The sequence below is a fragment of the Berghia stephanieae genome, chromosome 10 (genome assembly GCF_034508935.2).
Source record: "Berghia stephanieae isolate SIO BIC M18660-M18661 chromosome 10, UCSD_Bste_1.3, whole genome shotgun sequence".
Taxonomy (NCBI): Eukaryota; Metazoa; Mollusca; class Gastropoda; order Nudibranchia; family Aeolidiidae; genus Berghia; species Berghia stephanieae.
In genome coordinates, this window is record NC_088369.1 from 8,098,504 (window position 1) to 8,108,503 (window position 10,000).

The window sequence follows — 10,000 nt, forward strand, 5'->3', positions numbered from 1 at the left end:
TACAACGAGATAGAGACAAAGCTAACATTATTGGGTGCCACCGCCGTAGAGGACAAACTTCAGGACCAAGTTCCTCAAACCATTACAGATCTTCGCAAGGCCGGCATCAAGGTGACGATCTTTATAATTTGGTCCTGTGTAAATAAAATAGGCCTTGAGTTTATTTTTATAGATAGTTGAGCTTTTTAATATATAGCGCAATATCCACTAAATGTGCTCAAAGCGCTTTACAAGGGGTCCCTGGTCAAAAGAAACATTTAACATGTAGGACGGGACATACCTGTTAGGAGATATTACAATTTTTCGGACAAAGACAACGTTGTTAACGGCCGGGTACTCATTTTATACATGAGTACGGTGAGAGAATGTGAGTAAAGAGTCTTTTCCAAGGACTCAACTATTCGTCGAGCGAGGCTCGAACCCAGGACCTTCCGATCCGAAAGCGAGTGTCATACCACTAGACCACATAGCCGTTCGAAGATGACGTCACTCAGGCCTTTGTTATTGATTTTTTGCCATCCACGTTTATGAGTAATTCTCACTAAACTGTTTTATCCAGACAATAAAAGACCATGGTTGCACATAGTTTTGTGTGTTATTCCGTTATACTTCCGGATGGCAATGTTTTGAGCTTCTTAGCCTAGCGCATACTATCAATACAGGACAATGTCCACTGAATGTGCTAAAGGCGCTTTACAAGGAGTCGTAAAAATACAATTCCCTTTATTCATCCCTAAGAAGATTTTTTTTTTCTTTAGGGCCTATTTCCAAGTGAAGACTGGTATGGTTTTTATCTATCTTGTCGATATTTATTTGTTTGCTTGTTTGGGGTTGTTTGTTTTGTTTTATTTTTTTATTGTTTGTTTTTTGGGAGGGAAGGGGTTTGTTTTGTTTATTTTGCTTTTTCGTTTGTTTGTTTTTTTGTTGGTTTTTTTTTTTTTTTTTGTTTTAAAAGGAAAACTTCCTAAGCGTTATACAGTGGCATATCAACTGAGTTTGCTTATTATTATTATTATTATTATTATTATTATTATTATTATTATTATTATTATTATTATTATTATTATTATTATTATTATTATTATTAATATTATTATTATCATTATTATTATTATTATTGTTTTCTGCTGGGAGGGAAACAGCCAAATGCATAGTTATTGTTTACGGAGATGATATTCTTTTCCTTGTAAATCATCTCTCTGTTATGTATTGTTATATTTGTTATTTTGAATGTATAATATAAGCATTTGAGCGTATTCCTCTTAGTTGGATATTGTGCTGGTGTCTGGGTGCGACATTTAGGTGATCTCAAACTATGTACACTGATGGTGTGCTCTTGGAATCTACATCTGTTCCATATTTGAAGCACTCCCTTTTGTCTTACTTTTTCCTCAAGTTGTTTTAATTGCACGCCTAGAATCTTTTCCCTATCCAATTTTCTTCTTTTTTACTGGCACTGATATGACCTAAATGAGTTGCAAGCGCCGTAAAACCCTTAAAAACAAACCAAAAAACAAAGAATGGAGTCATAGAGGACTACCCACGGGATCGGATACCACAAACCATTAATGACCTGCGGAAGACCGGCATCAATGTGTTAATTGGCCGGTTTTCCCGCGCTAGAGCCTGATCTCATCTCGTATTGCTACGTAATGGAAGAAATAGTGCGTTATAATTTATCAATAAAACAGGTAGCCTTTAACCCCAGTCCCATTTTCTAAACTATGATGTCAAATTTTTAGCAACTTAAGAATCCCGACATTATACCGTTGGGAAGGGGGGAAGGGGGAGGGGGGAGGGGGGTACAGCCGTAGAAGACTAACTTCAGTATCAGGTACCACAAATCATTACATATCTACGGGAAGCCGGCATCATAATGTTAATGTATTTATCAGCAAAACATGTAGCCATTAACCCCAGTCCCGTTTTCTAAACTATGAAGTCAAATATTTAGCAGCGTAATAATCCCGACATAATACCGTTTGGGGGCTATAACCGTAGAGGACAAACTAGCATAGCATCAATAAACGATACTGTTGACACATATTTTTGTGTTTTGGTACGTTTCATTTGGCTGGCGGATCTTGTGAGTATTTTAACTAAACGCATGGCATCAACAAAACGATACTGCCGACACATAGTTTTGTGTTTTGATTCGTTTCATTTGGCTGGTGTATATTGTGGGTATTTTAACTAAACATATAGAATTAATAAACGACACTGCTGGCACATAGTTTTGTGTTGTTGTACGTTTCATACGACCGACGGATGTTGTGAATATTTTAACTAAACGCATAGCATCAATAAACGATAATACTGACAAAAAGTTTTTTTTGCTGTTTTTTTTTGGTACGTTTCGTTTGGCTGGCGGATGTCGTGAGTATTTTAACTAAACGCATAGCATCAATAAACGAGAATGTACACAAAAAGGTTTTTTTGTTGTTTTTTTTTGGCACGTTTCGTTTGGCTGGCGGATGTCGTGAGTATTTTACCCGAACGCATAGCATCAATAAGCCACCGAGCCACACAGGTCTATATTTAGATATCTTTTATTAGATTTTTTTTTTCTATCACAGGTTTGGGTGTTGACGGGAGACAAAGAGGAGACAGCGGTGAACATCAGTCACTCGGCAGGTCATTTCCACTCCAACATGGTAGAACTTCGACTCACCGACGTGACGTCAGACGAGAACTGTGAACAACAACTTTTGCATCTTCTCAATGCGTGAGTAATGGGAGGAGCGATCTATAGATAGTATGCGCTTGGCTAAGAAGCTCATAACATTGCCATCCGGAAGTATAACGGACCAACACACAAAACTGTGTGTATCCATGAACGTTAATAGTCAGGTTAAAACAGTTCAGTGAGCATTACTCATAAACGCGGATGGCAAAAAACAATAACAAAGACCTGAGTGACGTCATCTTCGAACTATCTATAGATAAAATTAAATTGACGTCACTCAGGTCTTTATTATTGTTTTTTTTTGTATTATCTACAGCAATCTATCTAGACTATAAAAGTTCATGGTTACACATAGTTCTGTGTGTTGGTCCGTTATACTTCCGGATGGCAATGTTGTGAGCTCTTTAGCCAATCGCATACTATCTATATTCATGTTTTCGTCCAACCTCGCCATCGATCACATGATTTGTTGCTGTACAACGATTGGACATTTTTTTAAATGTATCTAAACACGCTGCTTTGTTTATGAAAGTTGTAAACATACCCATGAGTCATGCTGAGCAAAATGACGTTGGTGGATATTTCTCAAACTGTGAACATTTTTTCATTATGTGGGTCATTTTGAGCACACATTGCATTGTGACCAATGACCTTGAGCTTATGGAAATGTAATATAGATCAAGCCAATTGATTCTTACATCACTAATTGGATTCAATAGTCTGATGTCACGTCGCCCAGCAACGGCGAGCAGCGCGGTTCTAAACAAAGAAAATCGGTACATTTTATTCTTCATGTTGGCTAGAACTTTTCATATGTCATGTGATCAGAATGTATAAATGTCAAAACAAGATCATATTTATAATGCTTTTTCTCCTCTGGATACGCTTTTATGCTCGTCGTAGAAATAATTCATAAGGGCGTCCGCCATTGTTCCGATAGTTTAGAGCCAGTTACTAAGTTACCATGCGTCAATACGAGGGAAGTGACGTCATGACTGTTGAAGCCTATTTACCGCCTCACAACGGGCTGAGGTTTCCCCTACTTTATCAACAGAACACGATAAATGTAGCACTAGAGACTAATGAGAGATGAGAGAGTAGCGTTGTTAAGGTTGATAAGATTACCTTATCAAATATTTTGTTGTTGTTGTTGTTGTTGACACAGAAGAGACCCGCATTATCTGTCTTTGTTAAATAAATTGAAGCTTCCATTTTAATTAAATAAAATAAATAAATAAAAAATAAAATTCCCTTTATTCATCCCATAGGGGAAGTATGTCTCTAGGGTCTATTCCAAGGGAAGACTGGAATAACCCAGGCGTCAGCCAAGCAGTGCAGCGCCGCAAACTGAGCTAAGGCGAAGTTCAATTTATCAAGGCCACAAAAAGCGCAGGGCAGGCGTGGGTGATCGAACTGGGTACCTGTCGGGTACAAAGCAAAGACCGTACCCCTGAGCCACGCTGCCCCATTTACTATTGTTATTTATTTCTACGCGCTTCAAGCAGTAACATATGCATTATTTATTCATATCAAAGGTACTTAAAAGTTTTACTCTTGTTAATCAGGGACAACGTGATCCAGCGGTAGGGTCTTGACATCGTACCCGAAAGGTACCAAGTTCGATCACCCGTCGCTGCTCTGTGTGGCCTTGAGCAAGTCACCTCGCCCTAGCTCAATTTGCATTTTCCTTGGAATAGGCCCTGGAGACAAATTTCCTCTATGGGATGAATAAAGGGAATTTTATTTATTTATTTATTTATTTATTTATTTATTTATTTATTTATTTATTTATTTATTTATTTATTTATTTATTTATTTATTTATTTATTTTCATTATTTATTCTTATCAAAGGCACTTAAAGATTTATTCTTGTTAGCATTTAAACCCTGGTATGAACTTTAATGTGCGGCTATAATGTGGTCTAGTGGTATGACACCCGCTTTCAGATAGGAAGGTCCTGAGTTCGAACCACGCCCGGCGCATATTTTAGTCCTTGAAAAAGGCTCTTTAATCACACTCTCCCACCCTACTCAGGTGAAAAATGAGTACCCGGCCGTTAACAGCGGTGTCTCTGTCGCAAAAAAAAAATAATTATTGTAATATCGCCTAATAAGCATAATGTCTCGGCGCTTTGAGCGCACGTTTAGTGGATAAAGCGCTATATAAAAGCTCGAAAATGGAGAGGCTTCGTATGGGAACAAAACAGACAATGGACGTTTCTGGTCCATTTTATTATAAATAAAATTTGTTTTCCACGTTAATTTGTTTATTGTTGTGCTGACGAAAGGTTTGTACCCGAAACGTCCATTGTCTGTTTTGTTCCCATACGAAGAAGCCTCTCCATTTTCACTCTTTCGTTAGTATTTTACGATCACCGGGTTCAGGCAGCCCCTATCGTTTTCTGTATAAAAGCTCACGTTTTTAAATTATTTCATTGCAGAACCACTCTGTCTGAAACGGACACCAGTTTTGCCTTGGTCGTCGACGGAAAAAGCTTGACTTTTGCATTCAAGATTTCCTTTCGTAGCTGGTTGCGTCAACTGAGTGAGAAATGCGTCGCAGTGTTATGTTGTCGGATGTCTCCTCTACAGAAGGCGCAGGTAAAATTGTGTTGAATTAACCCTCTCCTTATCACCTATTGGGGGCGAAGTGGCCGAGTGGTTAAGGCATTGCACTGTGATCCGGATGACCCGGGTTCGAGCCCCGCTTCAGGCACTTTCGTTTTTTTCTTTGAGCAAGATTATTAACCCCCAATTTGCTCACTTGGACAACATGGGTGATTCCTGTTGACATCAGACATCTTGTTCGATGAATTATCTATATCCCTTTGTGGGAATGCGTAGGCGACGATGTCTTATGATATCGTGGCGCAAAAGGCATATTTTTTTTTTTTCTACCACCTATAGATAGTTCGAAGTTGACGTCGCTCACGTCTTTGTTGTTGTTTTTTTGGGGGTTTTTTTGGTTTTGTTTTTTTGCCATCCGCGTTTATGAGTAATTCTCACTAAACTGTATTAACCTGACTATAAACGATCATGGTTACACAAGTTTTGTGTGTTGGTCCGCTATACTTCCGGATGGCAATGTTATGAGCTTCTTAGCCAAGCGTATACTATCTCTAGGAAAAATCGTCACATTTGTTACGATACAACCAACAGTTTTCTTATTCTAATTTAATTTTGTTATAGATATAGCTATAAAATCTTGACGTTGTGTTACAGGAGAGCTCATTTTTCTGAACAAAATATAGAATATACTCGTTTCTATTCTGTTTGAAAAATCTATATTTGTGTTGGGTGAGGTTGAAGTTTCGAGTAAAATTCTGAAAATAACTGGTAAGAAGAGAGTTAAGATAATTAGTTCGACTTTCAATTGAAAAGTTTCCCTCTCAAACATAAGGGGGTTGCCGATAGATCAGTTGGTAGAGCACTCGCTTCAAAGTAAAGGTGCCGAGATCAATCCCGGTGCAGTCGATATATTTTTTGACACCCCTGTCCACCCAGCAGTGATTGGGTAGATGGGTCTGTTAGATCTGACGTAAGTACTTTTTGATAGACTTGCGTCCTATCCAAAGGGTAGCAAGCAATTGCTATTGCCCAATTCACGCTATAGAAACCGGGATAAACTCCGGTTCCATGGGCCTGGTGGCTCCGAAGGACTACATGATAAGATATCAAACATAAAGATATAAATTATTATTATTTGTTTGTTTTATTTTCTCTTACTTTTCTTTCTGTTATGTCTTTTTGAACTTTTTTGAGCTTTTTTTTATAAAGCGCAATATCCTTTAAATGTGCTCAAAGCGCTTTACAAGGGGTCCCTGGCCAACAGCAACAACATGTAACATGTAGAACGAGACATGACGCCTGTCAGGCGATATTACATTTTTTTTTCCAGACAGAAACAACGCTGTTCACGGCTAGGTACTAATTTTACACATGAGTACGATGAAAGAATGTGAGTAAAGAGCCTTTTCCAAGGACTCACTCAACTATGCGCCGAGCGAGGCTCGACCTCAGTCTCTTCCGATTCGAAAGCGAGTGTCATACAACTTGACCACTCAAGGGTGATGGTATTGTTTCACACACACACACACACACACACACACACACACACACACACACACACACTTTTTCAGAAATGTATCAACTCTTTCCTTACCACCCATAGGAAAATCGTCACATTTGTTACGATGCAGCCAACATTTTTGTCATGTTGTAAATCATATTATGTGACCCTTCGTCTCAAAACGGTATAAAGTCGGGTTGGTTAAGATGTTGAAAAATGAATTTATAGTCAGAAATATCAGACTTGTGTTCAGTTTAAACGATTTATTAAAAAGAATGGCAACCATATTTTAGGGTGCTAATGCCAACAATTTATATTTTTGACCAGTTTAACATTTAATTCGGCTTTTAAGCATATGATTCGTTCCGACATAATATATACCGTTTTCAGACGATGGGTCACGCATTTGAACAAAAATTGTTGCTATAATTAAAGTATGTTACCACTTAGTTGAAGAGATCGTTTTGCAAAAAAAAAAATGTATAGCAAGAACTAACAGCTTTTGTGTTTGAGTTAACTCCCCTTACCGATCCTTTCCAGTATTTTGCCAAAATGGCAGGTTTACCCAGCAGAAAAATTGCTTTTTAAAACTCAAACAATCTCTCTACAAAACGACTCGATGTTCTTATTAATGAAACAAAGATCAGTCTTCAAAGTTTGTGATGAACAAAATAAATCTAAATAAGAAAAATTATATATTGTGTCGTTAACAAATGTGACGATTTTGCTGTATAGGTGGTAAGGAGAGGGTTAAAAAAATTATTTGTGTATAGATAGTATGCGCTTGGCTAATGAGCTCACAACATTGCCATCCGGAAGTGTAACGGACCAACAACACATAAAACTTTTTGTAACCATGATCGTTTATAGTCAGTTTAATATAGTTTAGTGAGCATTACTCATAAACGCGGATGGCAAAAAACAATAACAAAGACCTGAGTGGCGTCAACTTGGAACTATCTATAGATCTATAGATAGTTCGAAGTTGACGTCACTCAGGTCTTTGCTATTGTTTTTTGCCATCCGCGTTTATGAGTAATGCTCACTGAACTGTGTTAACCCGACTATAAACGTTCATGGATACACACAGTTTTGTGTGTTGGTCCGTTATACATCCGGATGGCAATGTTATGAGCTTCTTAGCCAAGCGCATACTATCTATAGGTTGGTTGTGAAGTTTTTGGGGAAAACCGGAAAATGGAGACAGTTAACGTTGACTTGCGTAAATTGAATGGGTTTTTTATTATCAGGTAGTGGGATTAATCAAGGAATCCCCCACCAAGCCTGTGACGGCGGCCATCGGAGACGGTGCCAATGACGTCAGCATGATACAGGAAGCGGATGTCGGTCTGGGTAAGCAAGTCCTTGTATGATTGTCTCCTGTAGACAATTAATTTTCCTTATCCAGAAAAAATTGCATGAACAAAATAACTTTCTTATTGTCTTGCTTTTCTCACTTGCCTTTATACATTTCAGTGGGAAGGGGGGGGGGAGGGTCCCGGATAGCTTAGTTGGCAGAGCACTCGCTTCACACGCAAAGGGACCGAGATCGATCCCGGGTGCAGTCGAGATTTTTCTCCCCCCCCCCCCCCCCCCCTGTCCACCACTCAGTGCATGGGCAGCTGAGTCTGTTAGATTAAGTGGAAAGTACTTTGCGGTTGACTAGCGTCCTATCACAAGGATAGCAAGCAATTGCTATTGTCCGTTTCAAGCTATAGAAACCGGGTTAAACTCCGGCTCCATGGGCCTAATGGCTCTGAAGGACTACTTTATACATTTCCAAAAAAAAAGGGTGGGGGGGGGGGGTATTGATAGTATAATTTGTAGAGCACTCCCTCCACAAGAGATTGGTATCAATGCCGTATGGCCCCTTCCACCCCCCTTGTCCACCAACTAGTTGGGAAGCTGGGTTTGTTAGATCTGACGAAAAATAATTTGCAATAGAGTAGAAGGGTTCTACCCAAAGAGTACCAAGCAATTGATGGTGTCTGTTTAATTCTAGAGAAAACAGGATAATAAATGTTTGGTTCCACGGGCCCCACGGCCTTGAGGACCTACATTATACATTGCAGTCTACTTACATTTATTTGCAGGTCTGATAACCCAATTCTTTATGGGCTCATTGTTGTTGTAATGGAATCTCAAAAATTGACACAAAATGTTGTCCCATTACAACAGGCCTATAAATGAGTTCGGCTGTCAGGTCTGCATATATGTACACGTCGATTGCAGTGTTTGGGTGTAACCCAATTTGTCAATTTCATTATCCATTCGAGGAATATCCTATTGCACATCTATACGTATATATTTCGAATGTGCACATTCATTTCACTTACGTAATTTAGGGTTGCCAATTAAAATTTGGCTTTTATCAATGCCGTTTTTGAAGTAGTTTGGCATGAATAAATTGGGGTTGACCGAAGGCATCGTTAACTTATAGCCTGACACTGACCAAAAATGACGTCAAAATGCCAACCTTTGGCCACAAAAGAAAGCAAATAGTGAGTTGTATTCAATAGTTCAACCAATGGGACTACTTGTTTCCACGAGCACTACTAACGACAACTCACTAGGCGGTAACCGCAAAAACCAAATAATGACGTCAAAATGCCAGTCATCATCATCATCATCATCATCATCATCATTCATTCACATCATCATCACCACCATCATCATCATCATCATCACCACCATCATCATCATCACCATCACCCATCTCATCATCATCATCATCATCATCATCATCTCATCATCATCATCATCATCATCATCATCATCATCATCATCAATCATCATCACCATCACCATCATCATCATCATCATCACATCATCATCACATCATCATCTATCCATCATCATCACCATTATCATCACCATCATCATCACATCATCATCCATCATCATCACCATCATCACTATCATCATCATCATCATCACACTCATCATCATCTCATCACCTCAATCAATCCATCATCATCATACGTCAAATTATATCCCATCTATTTATTTTCATATCATCTATCACCATCATATCATCGATGGCTATGGTTTGACCGACGTGAAATTATTTATTAACTTGATGGTTTGTTAATCTGATTGATCTCCAGCGATTATGGGTAAGGAAGGAAGACAAGCTGTAAGAAACAGTGACTATGCTTTCGCCAAATTTCGCTTCCTGCGTCGCATCATTCTCTTCCATGGCTACCTCTACTACAACCGTGTGGCTGTTCTCGTGCAATATTTCT

The 10,000-nt window shown here is 38.8% G+C and overlaps 1 protein-coding gene across 5 annotated transcripts in view; it reads left to right on the top strand.

The window, feature by feature from the left end:
• Positions 1–10,000, top strand: part of LOC144956165 (phospholipid-transporting ATPase IF-like) — a 127,431-nt gene that overhangs the window by 44,691 nt on the left and 72,740 nt on the right. For all 5 annotated transcript variants that reach the window (XR_013641900.1, XR_013641901.1, XR_013641898.1 and 2 more), the window contains exons 18-22: positions 1–111; positions 2,577–2,725; positions 5,128–5,287; positions 8,006–8,108; positions 9,863–10,000. The exon at positions 1–111 is cut by the window's left edge and continues 12 nt beyond it; the exon at positions 9,863–10,000 is cut by the window's right edge and continues 8 nt beyond it. Coding sequence is in view for 1 of the 5 variants with exons in the window: in XM_078886553.1 (XP_078742679.1) it covers positions 1–111; positions 2,577–2,725; positions 5,128–5,287; positions 8,006–8,108; positions 9,863–10,000 (661 nt within the window). In the remaining 4 variants the exon portion in view is untranslated. The remainder of the gene's footprint in view (positions 112–2,576; positions 2,726–5,127; positions 5,288–8,005; positions 8,109–9,862) is intronic.